Source organism: Odontesthes bonariensis, chromosome 18 (genome assembly GCF_027942865.1).
Source record: "Odontesthes bonariensis isolate fOdoBon6 chromosome 18, fOdoBon6.hap1, whole genome shotgun sequence".
NCBI lineage: Eukaryota > Metazoa > Chordata > Actinopteri > Atheriniformes > Atherinopsidae > Odontesthes > Odontesthes bonariensis.
This window is the reverse complement of record NC_134523.1, coordinates 2057875-2082236: the sequence shown is the minus strand read 5'-3', so window position 1 is coordinate 2082236 and position 24362 is coordinate 2057875. Positions and strand designations below refer to the sequence as shown.

The 24362-nt window shown below is 44.8% G+C and overlaps 1 protein-coding gene across 1 annotated transcript in view; it reads right to left on the bottom strand.

The window, feature by feature from the left end:
- myo1g (myosin IG) overlaps window positions 1–24362 on the bottom strand; it is a 101720-nt gene that overhangs the window by 43631 nt on the left and 33727 nt on the right. Inside the window, exons 10-15 of the mRNA XM_075449801.1 lie at window positions 23126–23296; window positions 21554–21624; window positions 9200–9274; window positions 8728–8860; window positions 6059–6225; window positions 4907–5114 (exon numbers count right to left, since the gene is read on the bottom strand). Of these exons, the coding sequence (XP_075305916.1) occupies window positions 4907–5114; window positions 6059–6225; window positions 8728–8860; window positions 9200–9274; window positions 21554–21624; window positions 23126–23296 (825 nt within the window). The remainder of the gene's footprint in view (window positions 1–4906; window positions 5115–6058; window positions 6226–8727; window positions 8861–9199; window positions 9275–21553; window positions 21625–23125; window positions 23297–24362) is intronic.

Below are 24362 nucleotides of genomic sequence, written 5' to 3'. Positions count from 1 at the left end.
TTTCTGTGCTGGTTTCTGTGCTGGTTTCTGTGCTGGTTTCTGTACTGGTTTCTGTGCTGGTTTCTGTGCTGGTTTCTGTGCTGGTTTCTGTGCTGGTCTCTGTGCTGGTTTCTGTGCTGGTTTCTGTGCTGGTTTTTGTGCTGGTTTCTGTGCTGGTTTCTGTGCTGGTTTTTGTGCTGGTTTCTGTGCTGGTTTCTGTGCTGGTCTCTGTGCTGGTTTCTGTGCTGGTTTTTGTGCTGGTTTCTGTGCTGGTTTCTGTGCTGGTTTCTGTGCTGGTTTCTGTGCTGGTTTCTGTGCTGGTTTTTGTGCTGGTTTCTGTGCTGGTTTTTTGTGCTGGTTTCTGTGCTGGTTTTTGTGCTGGTTTCTGTGCTGGTTTCTGTGCTGGTTTCTGTGCTGGTTTCTGTGCTGGTTTCTGTGCTGGTTTCTGTGCTGGTTTCTGTGCTGGTTTTTTGTGCTGGTTTCTGTGCTGGTTTTTGTGCTGGTTTCTGTGCTGGTTTCTGTGCTGGTTTCTGTGCTGGTTTTTGTGCTGGTTTCTGTGCTGGTTTCTGTGCTGGTTTCTGTGCTGGTTTCTGTGCTGGTTTTTGTGCTGGTTTCTGTGCTGGTTTTTTGTGCTGGTTTCTGTGCTGGTTTTTGTGCTGGTTTCTGTGCTGGTTTCTGTGCTGGTTTCTGTGCTGGTTTCTGTGCTGGTTTCTGTGCTGGTTGCTGTGCTGGTTGCTGTGCTGGTTTCTGTGCTGGTTTTTGTGCTGGTTTCTGTGCTGGTTTTTGTGCTGGTTTCTGTGCTGGTTTTTGTGCTGGTTTCTGTGCTGGTTTTTGTGCTGGTTTCTGTGCTGGTTTCTGTGCTGGTTGCTGTGCTGGTTGCTGTGCTGGTTTCTGTGCTGGTTTTTGTGCTGGTTTCTGTGCTGGTTTTTGTGCTGGTTTCTGTGCTGGTTTTTTGTGCTGGTTTCTGTGCTGGTTTTTGTGCTGGTTTCTGTGCTGGTTTCTGTGCTGGTTGCTGTGCTGGTTGCTGTGCTGGTTTCTGTGCTGGTTTTTGTGCTGGTTTCTGTGCTGGTTTTTTGTGCTGGTTTCTGTGCTGGTTTTTGTGCTGGTTTCTGTGCTGGTTTCTGTGCTGGTTTCTGTGCTGGTTTCTGTGCTGGTTTCTGTGCTGGTTTTTGTGCTGGTTTCTGTGCTGGTTGCTGTGCTGGTTTCTGTGCTGGTTTCTGTGCTGGTTTCTGTGCTGGTTTCTGTGCTGGTTTTTGTGCTGGTTTCTGTGCTGGTTTTTGTGCTGGTTTCTGTGCTGGTTTCTGTGCTGGTTTCTGTGCTGGTTTCTGTACTGGTTTCTGTGCTGGTTTCTGTGCTGGTTTCTGTACTAGTTTTTGTGCTGGTTTCTGTGCTGGTTTCTGTGCTGGTTTCTGTGCTGGTTTTTGTCCTGGTTTCTGTGCTGGTTTTTGTGCTGGTTTCTGTGCTGGTTTCTGTGCTGGTTTTTGTGCTGGTTTCTGTGCTGGTTTCTGTGCTGCTTTCTGTGCTGCTTTCTGTGCTGCTTTCTGTGCTGGTTTCTGTGCTGGTTTCTGTGCTGGTTTCTGTACTGGTTTCTGTGCTGGTTTCTGTGCTGGTTTCTGTCCTGGTTTCTGTCCTGGTTTCTGTGCTGGTCTCTGTGCTGGTTTTTGTGCTGGTTTCTGTGCTGGTCTCTGTGCTGGTTTTTGTGCTGGTTTCTGTGCTGGTTTTTGTGCTGGTTTCTGTGCTGGTTTCTGTACTGGTTTCTGTGCTGGTTTTTGTGCTGGTTTCTGTGCTGGTTTCTGTACTGGTTTCTGTGCTGGTTTTTGTGCTGGTTTCTGTGCTGGTTTTTGTGCTGGTTTCTGTGCTGGTTTTTGTGCTGGTTTCTGTGCTGGTTTCTGTGCTGGTTTCTGTGCTGGTCTCTGTGCTGGTTTCTGTGCTGGTTTCTGTGCTGGTTTCTGTGCTGGTTTTTGTGCTGGTTTCTGTGCTGGTTTTTGTGCTGGTTTTTGTGCTGGTTTCTGTGCTGGTTTCTGTGCTGGTTTTTGTGCTGGTTTCTGTGCTGGTTTTTGTGCTGGTTTTTGTGCTGGTTTCTGTGCTGGTTTCTGTGCTGGTTTTTGTGCTGGTTTCTGTGCTGGTTTCTGTGCTGGTTTTTTGTGCTGGTTTCTGTGCTGGTTTCTGTGCTGGTTTCTGTGCTGGTTTCTGTGCTGGTTTCTGTGCTGGTTTTTGTGCTGGTTTCTGTGCTGGTTTCTGTGCTGGTTTCTGTGCTGGTTTTTGTGCTGGTTTCTGTGCTGGTTTTTGTGCTGGTTTCTGTGCTGGTTTCTGTGCTGGTTTCTGTGCTGGTTTCTGTGCTGGTTTCTGTGCTGGTTTTTGTGCTGGTTTCTGTGCTGGTTTTTGTGCTGGTTTCTGTGCTGGTTTCTGTGCTGGTTTTTGTGCTGGTTTTTGTGCTGGTTTTTGTGCTGGTTTCTGTGCTGGTTTTTGTGCTGGTTTCTGTGCTGGTTTCTGTGCTGGTTTCTCTGCTGGTCTCTGTGCTGGTTTCTGTGCTGGTTTCTGTGCTGGTTTTTGTGCTGGTTTCTGTGCTGGTTTTTGTGCTGGTTTCTGTGCTGGTTTCTGTGCTGGTTTCTGTGCTGGTTTCTCTGCTGGTTTCTGTACTGGTTTCTGTGCTGGTTTCTGTGCTGGTTTCTGTGCTGGTTTTTGTGCTGGTTTCTGTGCTGGTTTCTGTGCTGGTTTCTCTGCTGGTTTCTGTGCTGGTTTCTGTGCTGGTTTCTCTGCTGGTTTCTGTCCTGGTTTCTGTGCTGGTTTCTGTGCTGGTTTCTGTGCTGGTTTCTGTGCTGGTTTCTGTGCTGGTTTCTGTGCTGGTTTTTGTGCTGGTTTCTGTGCTGGTTTCTGTGCTGGTTTTTGCCCTTTTTTAACTAAAAACCGATCCATTGTGCCTGCATCTCGCGCTGGCTAAAGGAGCTAGCGGTGGTTTAAGCGGGCTGCGTTGCCAGGTTTAACAGTTTCCCCCTTTAGGAAACACCATTAAACCTTAAAGGATAAGAGCGTTTTTTTGACATTGGGCCCTTGATTTCACATTATAACATGATGTTCTACTCACCCCTGCTTGTTGTTGAACATTTGGAGCTGTTCCGAAGATATTCGCGAGGCGTCTGGCTGCTCTCTTGAGATATTCGGCCATGAAACGGTTTCCTATGGGCAAGCTTATACAGGCACAAACTATGCTGTGTATAATTTATTAATTACTGTACACCAGCACTGATAACGTGGAGGTGCGTCGCTTACTTAAAAAAATCCGGGTTACTAATTTTGAATTTTAGCCGAATGAATAAATAGGCAGCAGGTCTGTGGGCTGCCTGTGGCAGTAGCACCAGAGGACTCAGTAACACCCACTTTACGACAAAAAAATCAAAATTACAGTAACCCGGATTTTTTTAAGTAAGCGACGCACCTCCACGTTATCAGTGCTAGTGTACAGTAATTAATAAATTATAAACAGCATGGTTTGTGCCTGTATAAGCTTGCCCATAGGAAACCGTTTCATGGCCGAATATCTCAAGAGAGCAGCCAGACGCCTCTCGAATATCTTCGGAACAGCTCCAAATGTTCAACAACAAGCAGGGGTGAGTAGAACATCATGTTATAATGTGAAATCAAGGGCCCATTGTCAAAAAAAAACGGTCTTATCCTTTAATTAATACTGTGCAGTATTCACTGTATGTTATTTGAAAAAATGTGTTGTTATTGTTACCATATTGTTATAAGCTACTATGCGTGTGCGAGCTGCCAATTAAAGCTTGAGGAGCCGCACAATGAGTATCTCTGAGCTAAGAGCATAACTAGTGCTAGAGTAAGTTAAGTACCGAGACAAATGGGGAGACAATTTAGGAAACAAATAAGTGCGTAAGGAGCTGGGAGGAAACAGTTTTCTTTTAGAAACGTGAGAAACTATTAGGGAATGGTATGATATGGTATATGAAATCTATCGAATGGAGAGATTTACTTTCTCTGTGAGGCTCCAGGATTGGAAATTTTAGGAAATTTGGAAGAAATGGAAAATGGAAAAGACGCCCAACCTATGTTTAACAAAAAAGAAGCATATTAACATCTTTCTTGTAAGTTTAAGTGTTTTTGTTGTGTTTTTTTCCCTTTGTGGTTTTATTTTTATATATCACCTGATGTTCTGTTCTAATTATATAAAAAAAGTAAAAGGATCAGACTGTAAAGGGATGTAACCTGTGATAATAGTGTGATTGACAGGTAACGATCCTAAATAAAGACAACATTTTTAAAAAAGAAACATAGAGACATAAAACAGGAGAAGACTGCCTCCTCTCTGAGCCCCACGGAGCTGAGGAGAAACTTTTACTCCGGTTAGAGATCCAGACTTCTCCTCAGACTTAAAAGTAGGTCAGAGTACAGAGCCTGACTTTAATGTAACTGTGCTCTGGATCTCATTTATTATCCCAATTACTGTTACAGGAAATTAAGATTCAAGCTGGCAGATGAGTTCCAGTCAGACGTAACAGGAGCTGCATATTCATGCACTGGAAAAAACGCCCCTCCAAAAATAAGTAAAAAAACAACAAATAAAAGACGTTTTTGCTTGAAATAAGCAAATAAATCTGCCAATGGAACTAGTGAAAATCAGCTTGTCAAGATTTCTTGAAATAAGATGTGATATTTAGGACTTTTGAGATAAAAGTGATCTTGAAATTAGCTTAAAAACCTCTTCAAATGAAAAAAAAAGCTTGTTTCATATGATATGTGACTGAAAACAATTTGTTTTCAAGACTTTTTCATTTAACAAGATATTCCAGATGTATTGTCTTCAAACAAGTCCCTATATCTGGCTGAAATGGTGCTTGTTAGGCAGTTGTGTCTTATATTAAGTGTGATGAGATCCTGAATGAGACATCCTTTTCCGGGCAGTGACTCTGACCTTCTGCAGGAACAGCACCAGGATGGGGATGAGGGCGGCCCGCTCCTGCTCCAGGGTGAACAGAGACCGCGGCGTTCGCACAAACAGCTTGGTGTGTCCGTACGCCACGTCGTCCTGGAAACCGTGCTGCGTGATGATGGCCTCCACCGCATCCCTGTCCGAGGCCATCAGGTGGTTCGGCCAGGTGTACTCGCAGGTCATCTTATACCTGAACGGAGTTTACAATCAGGCATCATGAGCCAGGAAGAAAGTGTTGTTATTTCTCTGTGCTGGAAGGGACAAAATAAATCAATGTGACAGTGAGTAGGAGCAACTTAAAGGGACAGTTCGCCTCTTTAAAGGGACAGTTCGCCTCTTTAAAGGGACAGTTCGCCTCTTCTGACATGAAGCTGTGTAACATCCCATATCAGCAGCATCATTTCTGAACATCTTCTTACCCCCTGCTGCGTCCTGTGAGCAGAGTTGTTTCCTTTCCTTTCATTTCATTTCCTTTTGTTTCCTTTCCTTTCCTTGTCTCTCCTTTCCTTTCCTTTCCTTTCCTTTTGTTTCCTTTCCTTTCCTTTTGTTTTGTTTCCTTTCCTTTCCTTTTTTCCCTTTCCTTTCCTTGTCTTTCCTTTCATTTAATTTCCTTTCCTTTCGTTTCGTTTCCTTTTCTTTTCCTTTCATTTCCTTTTCTTTCCTTCTGTTTACCTGCTGTGCAGACTGAAGCACAGAGCGAGCAGTCCTCTGCTTCCGAGCAGCAAACACCGTAACAGGCGCGGCTGTCGGCAGGCGGCAGCAGGCAGTGATACGAAGGGAGAGAAAATAGGGCCAAGAGATTGTGAGGTCTGACTTTTTCCTGGAGAACCATTTTGTGATGCAAATGTATTACTCTGTTGAACGCATATTGTTCTGAGAAGCAAGACGCTTTATTTTTTAAACCCCAGCCAACTAGCCGGACTACCTTCATCAACACCAAAACGAGGCTGGAACTCTGCTCACAGGACGCAGCAGGGGGTAAGAAGATGTTCAGAAATGATGTTGCTGATATGGGATGTTACACAGCTTCATGTCAGAAGAGGCGAACTGTCCCTTTAAAGTCCGATTAGAGTCATGTGTGTTTCCTAAACTCCCACATGAGTGTGGTAAAGGAGGAGCTGCTGGTCCTCTTACCGCTGCAGGAAGCGGGCGTACAGCTGCCTGTAGGCGAAGCCGGCCCTGCGCACCATCACGTTCTCCAGCAGGCCCAGGTACGCCACCTGGTGCTGGCAGCGGGCGTCGTCAAACAGCACCGGGGACTTCATCTCGTTGGGTTTTATGCACCGCACGTAGTACGGCTCCTGAGCAAACACAGCGAGCTTAATGTTAGTGTCGTTCGGCGGCCTCGTCTTTAAATAGGTCAGCTTTTTATCCCTGAAGGTCACTGGTGCTCCAGCGTGGATCAATGAGGGATCACGTCCTTAAACCGTGCAGGCATTCTGCACTCGGGCTGATTGTTTGAATAAAAGCGCTGCGTGACACTTATATGATGATTTTTTTTTCTTAAACTGAGTAAATCTGAACCGTCACCGAGTCCCAGACTGAGCTCACTGACCCACATCTGAGGTTACAGAGAGCAGCTGAGCCTCAGATCACATCCAGAACCTCAAACTGTTCATAAACGCTTTGAACACAGAGCTACCGACCACGGCTGGATGCCTGAAACCTCCCAGGTATCCGTGAGGAGCACCGTATCTGCTCACACCTCAGGGAACGGGTGCTTCTGCACCGCTGTGTGTTGGTCAGAAAGAAATGTCAGACAGTCGGATGAGTTCAGCCGGGAAAAGGTGAGCAGCTCACTCCCAACTCCCCACACACTGGAAAAAATGCCCCTCCAAAAATAAGTTAAAAAAACAACAAATAAAAGACGTTTTTGCTTGAAATAAGCAAAAAAATCTGCCAATGGAACTAGTGAAAATCGGCTTGTCAAGATTTCTTGAAATAAGATGTGATATTTAGGACTTTTGAGCTAAAAGTGATCTTGAAATTAGCTTAAAAACCTCTTCAAATGAAAAAAAAAGCTTGTTTCATGTGAAATATGACTGAAAACAATTTGTTTTCAAGACTTTTTCACTTAACAAGATATTCCAGATGTATTGTATTAAAACAAGTCCCTATATCTGGCTGAAATGGTGCTTCTTAGACAGTTGTGTCTTATATCAAGTGTAATAAGATTTAAGTTTGGATACAAGAGACTGAACACAAAACCTTCAAGACAAAGAGTACAAACATCTCCTGTTATCTTTTCCAGGGAAGGTTTTTTTTTTCCTTCATCTTATCAGAAATAAAATAAAGACGGCATGAAATATTCTTAAAGATGAAGGGAAAGATTAAATGTTCCAACACCAAGATACGATGTATGTTTGTTGTAGTGGAACTAAAGATTCCAGAGTGCAGAAAGTACTTTGCCTCATACATTTATGCACAATGTTGTTCCATGGAGGTTATATATTCTATATATTATACATATCATCTGGGTAAGATATAAAGTATTACTTTGTTATCATGTCCTCATATTTATCTACAGAGAATTCGTATGAATTAAAGAAAATAATTGATTGTTGTTCTTTCATAAAAGATGTTTGAGCAAAAGGAGAAAGTAAAAGAAGCACAGAAGCTTCTTTCCTGAGCATTTAGAGAATTTGACCAACTTTCATCTTCCGTGTAATTTCACTCAATTAGTCACCATCAAGAAACACCATTAGACCAGACCCAAAGAAACATATAAATTTAGCTCCAAAGACAAAATAAATGCAGTTGGGGGCCATGTTCAGGTCACAGTGGACAGTTATTTCACAGCTAACCTTTCATAGCGTTTCATAATGTTCCAAAGCTCCTTTTAAAACTGTTTTATGGTCACTTTAAAGATGGAAACTGGCTGATTATACAGGGAGCATTATGACCCATACTGATGAAGAGCATGTTGAGGACAGCAGGTCAAACTGGGAAGATAATCAACGTTTACACTGAACACTGAGCCAAAGACGAGCCTCCTGCTACAATGCTACAAAGACAAAACACAGCTGGTCTATAGTGGGGAAACGATGGGTTTGGGCTGGATTTTGGTGTTTACCAATTTAAAAAATATTCATAGAAATATTTACATTTCTGGAAACAGCATCTAACTTTGAAACAGTAATAAAAAATTACAAACTACAGTAAGTCTGGATGCAAAGCTAACTAGATGGCTAAAACGGTTGTTAGCTAGCTGATGAGTTAGCCAAGAATAGCCTAAAGTATAAACTAAATGTAGTTAATGAGTTTTCACTTAAACATATCTTTAAAAAGAGAAAATTTAATTTAGTCTTTTATTCCACAAAGCTAAATGAGGTACAAGAGAGTCCAGCTAAACTGCTGCTAAAGCTAACTAGCATAACAGACGTTAGCTAGCAGCTAACTTATATAAAAGAAATTGGTTTGTTTAAAAGCGTCTGGAACGCATTTACGTGGAATAAAACGCAGTTTATTCAAGAAATGAAAAGATATTTCATGAATCTACCAAACTGCAAACATCTGCATACATCTTTTTTGGAAAACAGAGAACAACTCCTATTCAATGCAATAAATTTTAGATGCATTTAGGATCCTGATTCCAAAATGCATATTAACAGTGGCCACATTTTCTATATAAAACAATGACATTTTAATCTGCACAACAATTATTTGCCTCAGCTTCACTGCTTCTGCAGTTAAAACTCTTTTACTGCTTGGCTTTAAAAAAATGATATATGTGTGAATTAAATTAAATTTTTTTCAGAATAAACACTGAAAACAAAGGTCAGTCAGAAGCAGAAACCACTGACCTTACAGGCCAGTTTATCAACCAAAGCCACAATGGAGTTCTTGAAGAGCGTGGCGGCGGTCAGAGGTCGCTTGGTGACCTCCGTGATGCCCAGCTGACCATCTGGCCACATTTCCTTCAGGACTGGATTGGAACTGCGGCAGAGACGCAGAAAGAGAAGAAAAGTGGCGTTAATCGGCCTACTGGACGAGTGGTAGATAAGTACTTTATTCATCCCAATTTGGGAAATCGTTGTGTTGCAGCAGCATACAGTAAAAGATATGTAAACAATTAAAGTAGAAACAAGCAAATAGAATAGAATAAAATAAAATAAAATAAAATAAAATAAAATAAAAAATAAAATAGTGAATAAACATTAGCTATATAAAGTATGAAGTATTTTTTTTAAATTTTTAATTTTTTAAATAATTTTTTATAAAAAAAAATTTTATAATCAAACAGAAAAAACTTTTAGTGATGAGCGCATGTGGCACCTGTTGTACATGAGGCGTTTGAAATCTTGGAAAAGCAGATCCTTGTTTGTGTCCAAAAAGCCCTCGACGGAATACCTAAAACAGACACAGAAATGCGAGTTATTGAGAGTAACGGGCTGAAAGTCATTTTATCAAATCAATTCAAATTTATTTGTGCTCAAAGTGCTTCACATAGAATAAAAGCATTGCAGCAGGGAGTGGAAGAAGCATTAAAAATACGTAAAAGAATATAAAGAGAAACAAATAAAACGAGATGTGCGCACGTTGGGGCTCTGCCCACACGCACGATACCCTCTGCGTACGTATGAGCACATAATAACCCCAATGCGGATGGGTTTTTGAAAATTTCTAGGGGGCGCCACTGAGTCATTTTGCTCCGCCCACACACGATACCCTTTACATATTTAAGAGGTTGTCAGGGTGGACGTGTGTGCCAAGTTTCATGACCTTGCGATGATGATAAGGCTTTCAAATCACAAACGCCATCACACGATTTTCACTGCCTGGCCACGCCCACACCGTTCAGAGTTTGGAAAAGTTTCTCCATGAATTTCCCCCCCATGTCTTAAGAGTAACCTGGCCAAGTTTGAAGTCTGTAGCATTAAATCTGTAGGAGGAGTTCGATCTTATGCAAGGCGTGGAATCGGTCAAAAATGGCACCAAAACGCACTTTCCATCCAAAATGGCCGCCTTCCTGTGGATGTGGGACCATGGCGGCATGAGACTTTTTTGTGCGTCTGGGCATGATGAATGAGTGTACCGAATTTTGTCGTCCCACGCGAAACTAACCCCAATGCGGGAACCATTTTTAAGCATCGTAGGGGGCGCTACAGAGTCAATGAGCGACTCCCAAAAATATAAAGTTTAGATTCTTTCATGTTGTCGACTGGCAGGTGGCGCTCGCAAAATTTCAAGAGTTTTCGAGCAGCTTTTGCAAAGAATAAGAAGACGGAAGAAACCTTACAGATACAATAGGGTCCTTGCAGTTTCACTGCTCGGTCCCTAATAATTTATTAAAAACCAGCAACAGTCCAGATAAGTTCAAAGATATCGTGCAGATTTCATGCATAGACACATGAGAACAGAAATGTTTTTAACCTGGATTTAAAAATGTCTCCATTTGGTGAAAGTTTAATCTCCACTGGCAGTTTGTTCCACTTGTTTGCAGCATAACAGCTAAATGCTGCTTCTCCATGTTTAGTCTGGACTCTGGACTGGACCAGCTGACCTGAGTCCTTGGATCTAAGAGCTCTGCTGGCTTTATATTCTCTGAACAGATCACAGATTGTAAACCATCAGCAGGCTTTTAAAATCTATCCTGTGACTGACTGGAAGCCAGAGTAAAGATTTTAAAGCTGCTGTGATGTGTTCAGATCTCTTAGTCCGGGTTAAAACTCCAGCAGCAGCGTTCTGGATGAGCTGCAGATGTTTAATGCTCTTTGTGGGAAGTCCAGTTAAAAGTTACAGTGATGGAGTCTACTGGAGATGAACGCATGGATGAGTTTCTCCTGGGCTGTGTTCGAAACCGCATACTTCTCCTACTACTCCTACTAACTTTCTGAGTTAGTATGCGAGTTTGAGTGAGTGAGAAGTTCCCGGATGCATACTAGATTCTCCGAAATGTTGGGTATGCTAAACATTGGTATGCTCGGGCAGGAGCCAAATGCATTGTGGGTAAATGCTCTGCATACTGTGTGATCGATGAGTATGCAGTATGTAGTATGTAGTATGTAGTATGCAGTATGGAAGTATGCAGTATGTAGTATGTAGTATGCAGTATGTAGTATGTAGTATGCAGTATGCAGTATGTAGTATGCAGTATGCAGTATGGAAGTATGTAGTATGCAGTATGTAGTATGTAGTATGCAGTATGGAAGTATGTAGTATGCAGTATGGAAGTATGTAGTATGTAGTATGCAGTATGTAGTATGTAGTATGTAGCATGCAGTATGTAGTATGTAGTATGCAGTATGTAGTATGCAGTATGTAGTATGTAGTATGCAGTAGGTAGTATGCAGTATGCAGTATGCAGTATGTAGTATGTAGTATGCAGTATGCAGTATGTAGTATGTAGTATGTAGTATGCAGTATGTAGTATGCAGTATGTAGTATGTAGTGTGCAGTATGCAGTATGTAGTATGCAGTATGCAGTATGTAGTATGTAGTGTGCAGTATGCAGTATGTAGTATGTAGTGTGCAGTATGCAGTATGTAGTATGCAGTATGCAGTATGTAGTATGCAGTATGCAGTATGTAGTATGTAGTGTGCAGTATGTAGTATGCAGTATGTAGTATGTAGCATGCAGTATATAGTATGTAGTATGTAGTATGTAGCATGCAGTATGTAGTATGTAGTATGCAGTATGGAAGTATGTAGTATGCAGTATGTAATATGTAGTATGCAGTATGTAGTATGTAATATGTAGTATGCAGTATGTAGTATGTAGTATGTAGCATGCAGTATGTAGTATGTAGTATGCAGTATGTAGTATGTAGTATGTAGTATGCAGTATGTAGTATGTAGTATGCAGTATGCAGTATGTAGTATGTAGTATGCAGTATGTAGTGTGCAGTATGTAGTGTGCAGTATGCAGTATGTAGTATGCAGTATGCAGTATGTAGTATGTAGTGTGCAGTATGCAGTATGTAGTATGTAGTGTGCAGTATGCAGTATGTAGTATGCAGTATGCAGTATGTAGTATGCAGTATGCAGTATGTAGTATGTAGTGTGCAGTATGTAGTATGTAGCATGCAGTATATAGTATGTAGTATGTAGTATGTAGCATGCAGTATGTAGTATGTAGTATGCAGTATGGAAGTATGTAGTATGCAGTATGCAGTATGCAGTATGTAATATGTAGTATGCAGTATGTAGTATGCAGTATGTAGCATGCAGTATGTAGTATGTAGTATGTAGCATGCAGTATGTAGTATGTAGTATGCAGTATGTAGTATGTAGTATGTAGTATGCAGTATGTAGTATGCAGTATGTAGTATGTAGTATGTAGTATGCAGTATGCAGTATGTAGTATGTAGTATGCAGTATGTAGTATGCAGTATGCAGTATGTAGTGTGCAGTATGTAGTATGCAGTATGTAGTATGTAGCATGCAGTATATAGTATGCAGTATGTAGTATGTAGCATGCAGTATGTAGTATGTAGTATGCAGTATGGAAGTATGTAGTATGCAGTATGCAGTATGCAGTATGTAATATGTAGTATGCAGTATGTAGTATGCAGTATGTAGCATGCAGTATGTAGTGTGTAGTATGTAGCATGCAGTATGTAGTATGTAGTATGTAGTATGCAGTATGCAGTATGTAGTATGTAGCATGCAGTATGTAGTATGTAGCATGCAGTATGTAGTATGTAGTATGTAGTATGCAGTATGCAGTATGTAGTATGCAGTATGCAGTATGTAGTATGCAGTATGTAGTATGTAGTATGTAGTATGTAGTATGTAGTATGCAGTATGGAAGTATGTAGTATGCAGTTTCAAAACCGTTTTTAAAGGAGCTTCCATCTTTTCTGGAGTCTTCAGACTGTGGATCAGAGCCACAGTCGGACGTCACTGCTGCTCAGTCACTTTATAAATCGCAGTGAAGTTGCCCCCGTGGTTCAGACTGTGGATCAGAACGCAGTGAAGTTGCCCCTGTGGTTCAGACTGTGTATCAGAACGCAGTGAAGCTGCCCCCGTGGTTCAGACTGTGGATCAGAACGCAGTGAAGTTGCCCCCGTGGTTCAGACTGTGGATCAGAACGCAGTGAAGCTGCCCCCGTGGTTCAGACTGTGGATCAGAACACAGTGAAGTTGCCCCCGTGGTTCAGACTGTGTATCAGAACGCAGTGAAGCTGCCCCCGTGGTTCAGACTGTGGATCAGAACGCAGTGAAGCTGCCCCCGTGGTTCAGACTGTGGATCAGAACGCAGTGAAGCTGCCCCCGTGGTTCAGACTGTGGATCAGAACGCAGTGAAGTTGCCCCGTGGTTCAGACTGTGGATCAGAACGCAGTGAAGCTGCCCCGTGGTTCAGACTGTGGATCAGAACGCAGTGAAGTTGCCCCCGTGGTTCAGACTGTGGATCAGAACGCAGTGAAGCTGCCCCCGTGGTTCAGACTGTGGATCAGAACGCAGTTAAGCTGCCCCCGTGGTTCAGACTGTGGATCAGAACGCAGTGAAGTTGCCCCCGTGGTTCAGACTGTGGATCAGAACGCAGTGAAGCTGCCCCCGTGGTTCAGACTGTGTATCAGAACGCAGTGAAGCTGCCCCCGTGGTTCAGACTGTGTATCAGAACGCAGTGAAGTTGCCCCCGTGGTTCAGACTGTGGATCAGAACGCAGTGAAGCTGCCCCCGTGGTTCAGACTGTGGATCAGAACGCAGTGAAGTTGCCCCCGTGGTTCAGACTGTGGATCAGAACGCAGTGAAGCTGCCCCCGTGGTTCAGACTGTGGATCAGAACGCAGTGAAGCTGCTCCCGTGGTTCAGACTGTGTATCAGAACGCAGTGAAGCTGCCCCCGTGGTTCAGACTGTGGATCAGAACGCAGTGAAGTTGCCCCCGTGGTTCAGACTGTGGATCAGAACGCAGTGAAGTTGCCCCCGTGGTTCAGACTGTGTATCAGAACGCAGTGAAGTTGCCCCCGTGGTTCAGACTGTGGATCAGAACGCAGTGAAGTTGCCCCCGTGGTTCAGACTGTGTATCAGAACGCAGTGAAGCTGCCCCCGTGGTTCAGACTGTGTATCAGAACGCAGTGAAGTTGCCCCCGTGGTTCAGACTGTGGATCAGAACGCAGTGAAGCTGCCCCCGTGGTTCAGACTGTGTATCAGAACGCAGTGAAGCTGCCCCCGTGGTTCAGACTGTGTATCAGAACGCAGTGAAGTTGCCCCCGTGGTTCAGACTGTGGATCAGAACGCAGTGAAGCTGCCCCCGTGGTTCAGACTGTGGATCAGAACGCAGTGAAGCTGCCCCCGTGGTTCAGACTGTGGATCAGAACGCAGTGAAGTTGCCCCCGTGGTTCAGACTGTGGACCAGAACGCAGTGAAGCTGCCCCCGTGGTTCAGACTGTGGATCAGAACGCAGTGAAGCTGCCCCCGTGGTTCAGACTGTGGATCAGAACGCAGTGAAGTTGCCCCCGTGGTTCAGACTGTGGATCAGAACGCAGTGAAGCTGCTCCCGTGGTTCAGACTGTGGATCAGAACGCAGTGAAGCTGCCCCCGTGGTTCAGACTGTGGATCAGAACGCAGTGAAGCTGCTCCCGTGGTTCAGACTGTGGATCAGAACGCAGTGAAGTTGCCCCCGTGGTTCAGACTGTGTATCAGAACGCAGTGAAGCTGCCCCCGTGGTTCAGACTGTGTATCAGAACGCAGTGAAGCTGCCCCCGTGGTTCAGACTGTGGATCAGAACGCAGTAAAGTTGCCCCCGTGGTTCAGACTGTGGATCAGAACGCAGTGAAGCTGCCCCCGTGGTTCAGACTGTGGATCAGAACGCAGTGAAGCTGCCCCCGTGGTTCAGACTGTGTATCAGAACGCAGTGAAGTTGCCCCCGTGGTTCAGACTGTGGATCAGAACGCAGTGAAGCTGCCCCCGTGGTTCAGACTGTGGATCAGAACGCAGTGAAGCTGCCCCCGTGGTTCAGACTGTGGATCAGAACGCAGTAAAGTTGCCCCCGTGGTTCAGACTGTGGATCAGAACGCAGTGAAGCTGCCCCCGTGGTTCAGACTGTGGATCAGAACGCAGTGAAGCTGCCCCCGTGGTTCAGACTGTGGATCAGAACGCAGTGAAGTTGCCCCCGTGGTTCAGACTGTGGACCAGAACGCAGTGAAGCTGCCCCCGTGGTTCAGACTGTGGACCAGAACGCAGTGAAGCTGCCCCCGTGGTTCAGACTGTGGATCAGAACGCAGTGAAGTTGCCCCCGTGGTTCAGACTGTGGACCAGAACGCAGTGAAGCTGCCCCCGTGGTTCAGACTGTGGACCAGAACGCAGTGAAGCTGCCCCCGTGGTTCAGACTGTGGACCAGAACGCAGTGAAATTGCCCCCGTGGTTCAGACTGTGTATCAGAACGCAGTGAAATTGCCCCCGTGGTTAAGGCTCTTACACAAACTGCTGGGTGGGTAGAAGCATCAGCGGGATGTCAAAGGGCGCACTGTGAGGCGCAGTTACGTAAGCTGTCCAGCCGCCGGGTTTGAGCCCGCTGCAGAGTAAGAAATGCCTTAAATAAACCTCCTCTTCTTTTTCCTCATTCAGTCCAACAACAACTCGTACAATGCTTAAAGAAGTGCACGTGGATAAAAGAATGTGCATGTAAACAGTGGTGAGGGAAGAATTTTCAGAATACAGAAGTGTAATAAGAAACTTTACTGCTGTTATATTCAGTTTAATTCAATTTTAGACTAAACAGTATTTTTCTGTTGTAGATTTTCTCTGTTTTTGCATGAATTTGACCTAAAACTAGATACAAACCAATCATCATCAAATGTTTCTACTAACGACTTTGTTCCAAGTGTTGCTGCTGAGGAAATGAAGCTGCTGCACCACAAGAAGAGGAGCTGTGCAGGAGTGCATGGTCACACAAATAAAGTGGCATGTTGGAGGGATTTTGCTCTGCGGTGAGTTTACAACTAAAGGACGAACAGGTAGAAAACACCTGTTTCATGTCAGAGGAGCTGATGATGCACACAGAGAAAACACCTTCAGCAGGCTGCCAATCGCATAAAATAATATAATAATATGATAATAATAATAATAATTATTATTTATTTATATAGCACCTTTCATACACAAAATGTAGCTCAAAGAGCTTTACAAATAAGATCAATGTACAAAGTAAATAAAGTAAAATAACTACAAGAATAACAAAATAGAGCACAATAGAAAATGTTATTTGGGGGGGGGGGTAGAGGAGTGAGGAGGAAATAGATATAAATTAAAGATAAAGTACTAAAAATAGAAAAATGAATTTACCAATAAAAGAGAGAAACAATAAATGTAACATATAAATAGTAATAATAATAATAATAGAATTTATAAAACTAGTAGAAGGCCAGGGTGTATAGATGTGTTTTTAGCTGCTTTTTAAAGTTTGTAATATCTGTTGACTGACGAATATACACTGGTAGAGAGTTATATAATATTATATATTATTATATAATATGTATATATATAGATATATATATCTATATATCTATATATATAGATATATATATATTGTTATTATTCATATATATTAATAATATTTATTAATATAATAATAATAAAATAATAAAAATAGTACAAACTCTGCTTTTATTATCATTCTGAAATGAGATGAGAGCTTGTTCCGTTTGGACTGGAAGGCCCGGGGCTTTACTGCATGACTTCCCCTTCTGTCCACCAGCATTTTCAGCCTCTCTGGCTGCTAAACAAAAACTACCACAGCCTGAAAAAGCCTTAAAAACCAGAACTCTGCAGCCGCAAAGTGGGGGTCAAACAGTCCCAGCTTTTTTCTGATTGGTTCATCTCTAAATATTTAATTAAAATTAAAACTAAAGTAAGTCAAACACAGCAGAACTGTCAGACCAGACTAAATCAGCTCCCTTCCACACACATTAGCTCCGTCCTCGGCTCCCCGACAGATAAAAAAAGCACAAACGCTGGGAGGTCACGTGGCGTCTGCACGGCCCGGCGTGTCCTCGGCTGTCACGGCTGCAGGCTCAGAGGAGGAGGAGGAGGACGGCGCTGACAGATGTGTCCCTTTGGCTCAGGGACGCCAGAAACCACCTGACCAGATTCTGAGGAGCCGGGTGCAGAGACAGAGCGTGAAAGGCAAAGATGGAGCAGTCAGAGGACAGAAAGACGAGCTGCGAGACTCATTTACAGGGACACGATGTGTGGGACACGATGTGTGGGACACGGTGTGTGGGACACGGTGTGTGTTGGACACGATGCGTTGGACACGATGCGTGGGACACATTGTGTGGACACGATGTGTGGGACACCATGTGGTGGACACCATGTGTGGGACACCATGTGTGGACACCATGTGTGGGACACGGTGTGTGGGACACGATGTGTGGGACACAATGTATGTTGGACACGATGCGTTGGACACGATCCGTTGGACACGATGTGTGGGACACCATGTGGTGGACACCATGTGTGGGACACCATGTGTGGGACACCATGTGTGGGACACCATGTGTGGGACACGATGTGTGGACACGGTGTGTGGACACGATGTGTTGGACACGATGTGTGGGACACCGTGTGTGGGACACGGTGTGTGGGACACGATGTGTGGACACGATGTGTTGGACACGATGTGTGGGACACCATGTGTGGGACACGGTGTGTGGGACACGATGTGTGGGACACGGTATGTTGGACACGATGTGTGGGACACGGTGTGTGTTGGACACGATGTGTTGGACACGATGTGTGGGACACGGTGTGTGGGACACGATGTGTGGGACACCATGTGTGGGACACCATGTGTGGGACACGATGTGTGGGACACGATGTGTGGGACACGATGTGTGGACACGATGTGTGGGACACGATGTGTTGGACACCATGTGTGGGACACCATGTGGTGGACACCATGTGTGGGACACCATGTGTGGGACACGATGTGTGGACACGATGTGTGGGACACGGTGTGTGGGACACGATGTGTGGACACGATGTGTTGGACACGATGTGTTGGACACGATGTGTGGACACGATGCGTTGGACACGATGCGTGGGACACATTGTGTGGACACGATGTGTGGGACACCATGTGGTGGACACCATGTGTGGGACACGATGTGTGGACACGATGTGTGGGACACGGTGTGTGGGACACGATGTGTGGGACACGATGTGTGGGACACAATGTATGTTGGACACGATGCGTTGGACACGATCCGTTGGACACGATGTGTGGGACACCATGTGGTGGACACCATGTGTGGGACACCATGTGTGGGACACGATGTGTGGACACGATGTGTGGGACACGGTGTGTGGGACACGATGTGTGGACACGATGTGTTGGACACGATGTGTGGACACGATGCGTTGGACACGATGTGTGGACACGATGTGTGGGACACGATGTGTGGGACACGGTGTGTGGGACACGATGTGTGGACACCATGTGTGGGACACCATGTGTGGGACACCATGTGTGGGACACCATGTGTGGGACACGATGTGTGGACACCATGTGTGGGACACCATGTGTGGGACACGATGTGTGGACACGATGTGTGGACACGATGTGTTGGACACGGTGTGTTGGACACGATGTGTGGACACGATGTGTGGACACGATGTGTTGGACACGGTGTGTTGGACACGATGTGTGGACACGATGTGTGGGACACCATGTGTGGGACACCATGTGTGGGACACGATGTGTGGGACACGATGTGTGGACACGATGTGTGGGACACGATGTGTTGGACACCATGTGTGGGACACCATGTGGTGGACACCATGTGTGGGACACCATGTGTGGGACACGATGTGTGGACACCATGTGTGGGACACCATGTGTGGGACACGATGTGTGGACACCATGTGTGGGACACGATGTGTTGGACACCATGTGTGGGACACCATGTGTGGGACACGATGTGTGGACACGATGTGTGGGACACGATGTGTTGGACACCATGTGTGGGACACCATGTGTGGGACACCATGTGTGGACACGGTGTGTGGGACACGGTGTGTGGGACACGGTGTGTGGACACGGTGTGTGGACACGATGTGTTGGACACGATGTGTGGACACGATGCGTTGGACACGATGCGTGGGACACATTGTGTGGACACGATGTGTGGGACACCATGTGGTGGACACCATGTGTGGGACACGATGTGTGGACACCATGTGTGGGACACGGTGTGTGGGACACGATGTGTGGGACACAATGTATGTTGGACACGATGCGTTGGACACGATCCGTTGGACACGATGTGTGGGACACCATGTGGTGGACACCATGTGTGGGACACCATGTGTGGGACACGATGTGTGGACACCATGTGTGGGACACGGTGTGTGGGACACGATGTGTGGACACGATGTGTTGGACACGATGTGTGGACACGATGTGTGGGACACGATGTGTGGGACACGATGTGTGGACACGATGTGTGGGACACCATGTGTGGGACACCATGTGTGGGACACGATGTGTGGACACCATGTGTGGGACACCATGTGTGGGACACGATGTGTGGACACGATGTGTGGACACGATGTGTTGGACACGGTGTGTTGGACACGGTGTGTGGACACGATGTGTGTGGACACGATGTGTGGACACGATGTGTGGACACCATGTGTGGGACACGATGTGTGGACACGATGTGTGGACACCATGTGTGGGACACGATGTGTGGACACGATGTGTGGGACACGATGTGTGGACACCATGTGTGGGACACCATGTGTGGGACACGATGTGTGGACACCATGTGTGGACACGATGTGTTGGACACGGTGTGTTGGACACGGTGTGTGGACACGATGTGTGTGGACACGATGTGTGGACACGATGTGTGGACACGATGTGTGGGACACGATGTGTGGACACGATGTGTGGGACATTTCGTCAAAGTGCTGCAGGGAATAAGAAGTGAGGACGGCAAAGGAAGGCAGGTCGGGTACAAAGGAGGAAAGGTGGAAAAGGCTGAGAGAGAAAAGAGGAGCAGGGGAAGTAGGTCAAAGCTCGGGATAATGGTGGTTTGGTGACAGTGGAGGCGGCAGGAGGGGGCAGGAGGGGGCAGGAGGGGGCAGGAGGGTATATTTAGCCGGAGTGAGAATCCACTGGGATGGGAACGGTGCTGAGACGGGCCTGAGATGGACAGACAGCCATCTGTCAGGCTCGCTCTCATCCAGCCCCGAAACGCCACTGTCGCCATGACAACAGGGCAACTGGGTCCCAAAGGGGCAACAACTTTCTGAGTTAGTATGTGAGTTTGAGTAAGCGAGAAGTTCCCGGATGCATACTAGATTCTCCTAAATGTTGGGTATGCATCATGAGGTTACTACTCATACTCAAACTACCCAAGATGCAACGTAACGTGACGTCGCCGATCGTCATTTCCTGTCAAAACGGCAGTTTCAAGCTAGCTACAACGAGGGTAGGTTCACTTCCTGTTTTCAAAACAAAAGCACCAATTGTATCGTAATGGCTTTCCCTATGATAAAAGGCAACGGGTATTTTATTTTGTGAAAATAACAGGAAGTGCGTTGCTCACTGCGGCTAGCTTTAGTAGCGCCGAATTCGTGGGAACAAAATGGTAAACAGCCGGTATTTTGTCAGGTTTTCAACACGTTGGGGATCTAAACGACTACTTTCTCACCTGAAAATGTTTCAAATGTTGCTAAAGTTTACAGAGTTTAGAGCTTAAGGGAAATCAGCTTCAGGCCGGCTGATTTCGGCTCGGGCAGGAGCGAAATGCATTGTGGGTAAACGCTCTGCATACTGTCTGATCGATGAGTATGTAGTATGCAGTATGCAGTATGTAGTATGCAGTATGGAAGTATGCAGTATGCAGTATGTAGTATAATAATATTTAAAAATCTGTGTTTTTCTCACCAAAAAAAGTTTGTGATTATTTCTCCTCTTTCTGTAACATGTGAGATATTTTTTATATTTCCATCAATAAATCTGTAACTGTGAACCACCTGATGACAATTTAGGGTTCAACAACTGCTTTATTTTACAGATTTGATCCTATTTCTCAGGTGTTCTAGGCACATCCCTGTAATTAAAGTCTGAAAAATGTAGATTTGAAAAATAAATCCTTGATCATTAAGTTCATAATCAGAGTTATACTGAATAATACAATAATAATATTTAAAAATCTGTGTTTTCTCACCAAAAAAAGCTGTTTTTGGAACATGATGAACTGTGGAAGTCGAGGTTTTATTAAAAAATGAAGGAAAGTTTCTGATTATTTCTCCTCTTTCTGTAACAAAGTTGAATAAAGTGGTCTGATAACACTGGAAACTTACAGAATATATCAAACAGAACTCGTCTCTACGGTCTGATGATGTCACTTCCTGTTTCTCTTCCTGTTCAGACTAAATGTGTCTCAGTAACAGGGTCGCACGTCATAATAATAAAACAACTTGGTGCCAAAACCAAAACAGAAAGCTGGATTTCTCATTGGTTACCAAGAAAAGTTGGCATGTTGGATCCACTTATTTACATTTAGTCTCAGGATAAGTTTCACTGACACAACAAGCTCATGTTTTGGTATTTTTTTTGAATGGATTATTTTCAGTTTCCTAATTCTTGAATGGCTCCGTCACAAACTCGGATTATACGGCCAACACGTCTGACCTCGTTCTCACAGCCTCGGTAAAAAAGCGAGCGACTCACGTGACGTCTCCGGCATAGTGGCGAATACGGAAGTGCTTCTGGAAGTCCATCGTTTTGTCCGTGGGGCTGAGCTGGAAAATAAAAATAAAATAAAATGATATTTTCTACATGTAATATAGAGACATTTTCCAGCGTGAGCACGTTTTAAAACAGGAGAAAAACTCTGCTGCCCTCTGCTGGCGGAAAGCTAAAACTGCACCTGTGTTTTCAGGTAACTTTGTGTTTCTGTTCTTAAATAGATTAAATCCAAGTCAAATCAGATTATAAAGACTGCATCAGCAGCTTTACTGGTTCATACCTCGTTATTGTGCATTGATCTTAACCCTCATACCTGAATTAAAACACTACTTAATTTCTGAAAGGGACATTTTTGTCCCCTTTTAAAACGACCTAAAAACATCATATGTTAATATTTCTTTCTGCTTTTTTTTTTCGTAGATCTTTCATTCCACTTCAGTTCTGATCATAACTACCAAGTTTTTAATTATTTTCAGAAATTTAACCCTTTAAATACTGGTTTATATGATGTAAACGCCAATTTCTGTAAAAAACAACAACACAAAAACTGCTATATTTTCAATGTATAGAATGCAAAGTGGAATTATTGAGCGGGGATAATTATGGTCTGGGATATGTCAATGATCAGCAACAACATTGATTTTTAGGGATTTTTAAGTTTTTTTGTTATGCCTGATTTAAAAAAAAGCTCCTTAATTTCTGAAAGGGACATTTTTGTCCCCTTCTAAAATGATACCCAAAATGTTAATATCTAATTCCACTTTTGTTTTCAGAAATCTTTTATTCCACTTTCAGTTCTGATCATAACTAACAAGTTTTCAATTATTTTCAAAAAATTAACCCTTTAAATAGCGGTGTATATGAGGTAAACACCAATTTCTGTTCAAACACACACACACAAAAACTGCTGTATGTTCAATGTATGCAGTGCAAAGTGAAACATTCTATGGGGGGTTATTAGGTCTGGGATATGTCATTGATGAGCTACAACATCAGTTTTTACAGCTTTTTAGTTTTTCTGCAGTGGCAGATTACAGAAACGGCTCCCATAGACATCCATTATAATGAATGCAGCATTAGACTGTGGCACACACACAGTTCAGGATTATTTGGGGTTTTCGGTGCTTATCCTCGCTGACTGATGGGTCCCTGTGTGCTGTGCTGAGGAGGAAAACATTTTCCACCTCTTCGGCACATATGTGTTGCAAACATATACAATGAAAAATTGCATTGTATATGATGTGTGTTTGAAATTCGAAAAAATAGTCAGAAATGCACAACTGGACCAAATATGATGAGTATCACTATCTACAGTGTGAAATTAGAGGAGAAAGTACACCCCAAGTGGAGAAAAATGTGCCCTATCAGGGATTAGGGTTACTATAATATGGATATGGTGGCAGCAGTCGCCACGTTTCTCAGTCTGAGCTCAGCAGTTAAAGGCCGACGGTCCCACTGAGGAACGTCTTTTTATGAAACTAAATGTTTCCGACCGCACGGTTGCATCACACCGTGTTGAAAGCCTCAGAAAGGGAACCCAGGCTGTGGGCTAACCTTGCGGGAGGTGTAGTGAGGATGCTGAGCCAGCTTGGTGTCCATGCTGTCCAGGCACACCGTGTCCGTGACCTTCCCCACGCTGAGGCAGGCCTCATCCAGGATGGAGATGATGCCTTTGTGCGGCTGCTCCACCAGGTCCACGATGATCTGGTTGTTGAAGTAATCGATCTGCATGTGACCACAACAACGACCGTTACTCCCGTTACAGCGTCTGAGTTTGAGCTAATCTGACGTCACGGTAAAGATTCAGTTTCTCAACTCAAACTTTATTTGTTCAAAACAGGTTCAAACAGGATGGATGATAAGAAATTCAATTCAATTAATTTTTATTTATATAGCGCCAAATACAACAAATGTCATCTCAAGGCACTTAAATAATAAAGTCCAACTCAAGCCAATTGGAATTCAATTAATTGTAATCATCCATCCATCCATTCCATCCATCCATTATCTTCCGCTGGTCCGGGGATCGGGTCGCGGGGGCAGCAGCTTGAGCAAAGAGACCCAGACGTCCCTGTCCCCGGCCACTTCCTCCAGCTCTTCTGGGGGGACCCCGAGGCGTTCCCAGGCCAGCCGAGAGACATAGTCTCTCCAACGTGTCCTGGGTCTTCCCCGGGGCCTCCTCCCAGTGGGACGGGCCCGGAACACCTCACCGGGGAGGCGTCCAGGAGGCATTCTCACCAGATGCCCGAGCCACCTCATCTGACTCCTCTCGATGCGGAGGAGCAGCGGTTCTACTCCGAGCCCCTCCCGGATGACCGAGCTTCTCACCCTATCTCTAAGGGAGAGCCCAGACACCCTGCGGAGGAAACTCATTTCGGCCGCTTGTATTCGCGATCTCGTTCTTTCGGTCACTACCCACAGCTCGTGACCATAGGTGAGGGTAGGAACATAGATTGACCGGTAAATCGAGAGCTTCGCCTTCTGGCTCAGCTCCTTCTTCACCACGACGGGCCGGTGCAGAGCCCGCATCACTGCAGACGCCGCACCAATCCGTCTGTCAATCTCCTGCTCCATTCGTCCCTCACTCGTGAACAAGACCCCGAGATACTTGAACTCCTCCACTTGGGGAAGGATCTCATTCCCGACCCGAAGAGAGCATTCCACCCTTTTCCGGCTGAAGACCATGGTCTCAGATTTGGAGGTGCTGATGGTCATCCCAGCCGCTTCACACTCGGCTGCGAACCGCTCCAGTGAGAGCTGAAGGTCACGGCCTGACGACGCCAACAGAACC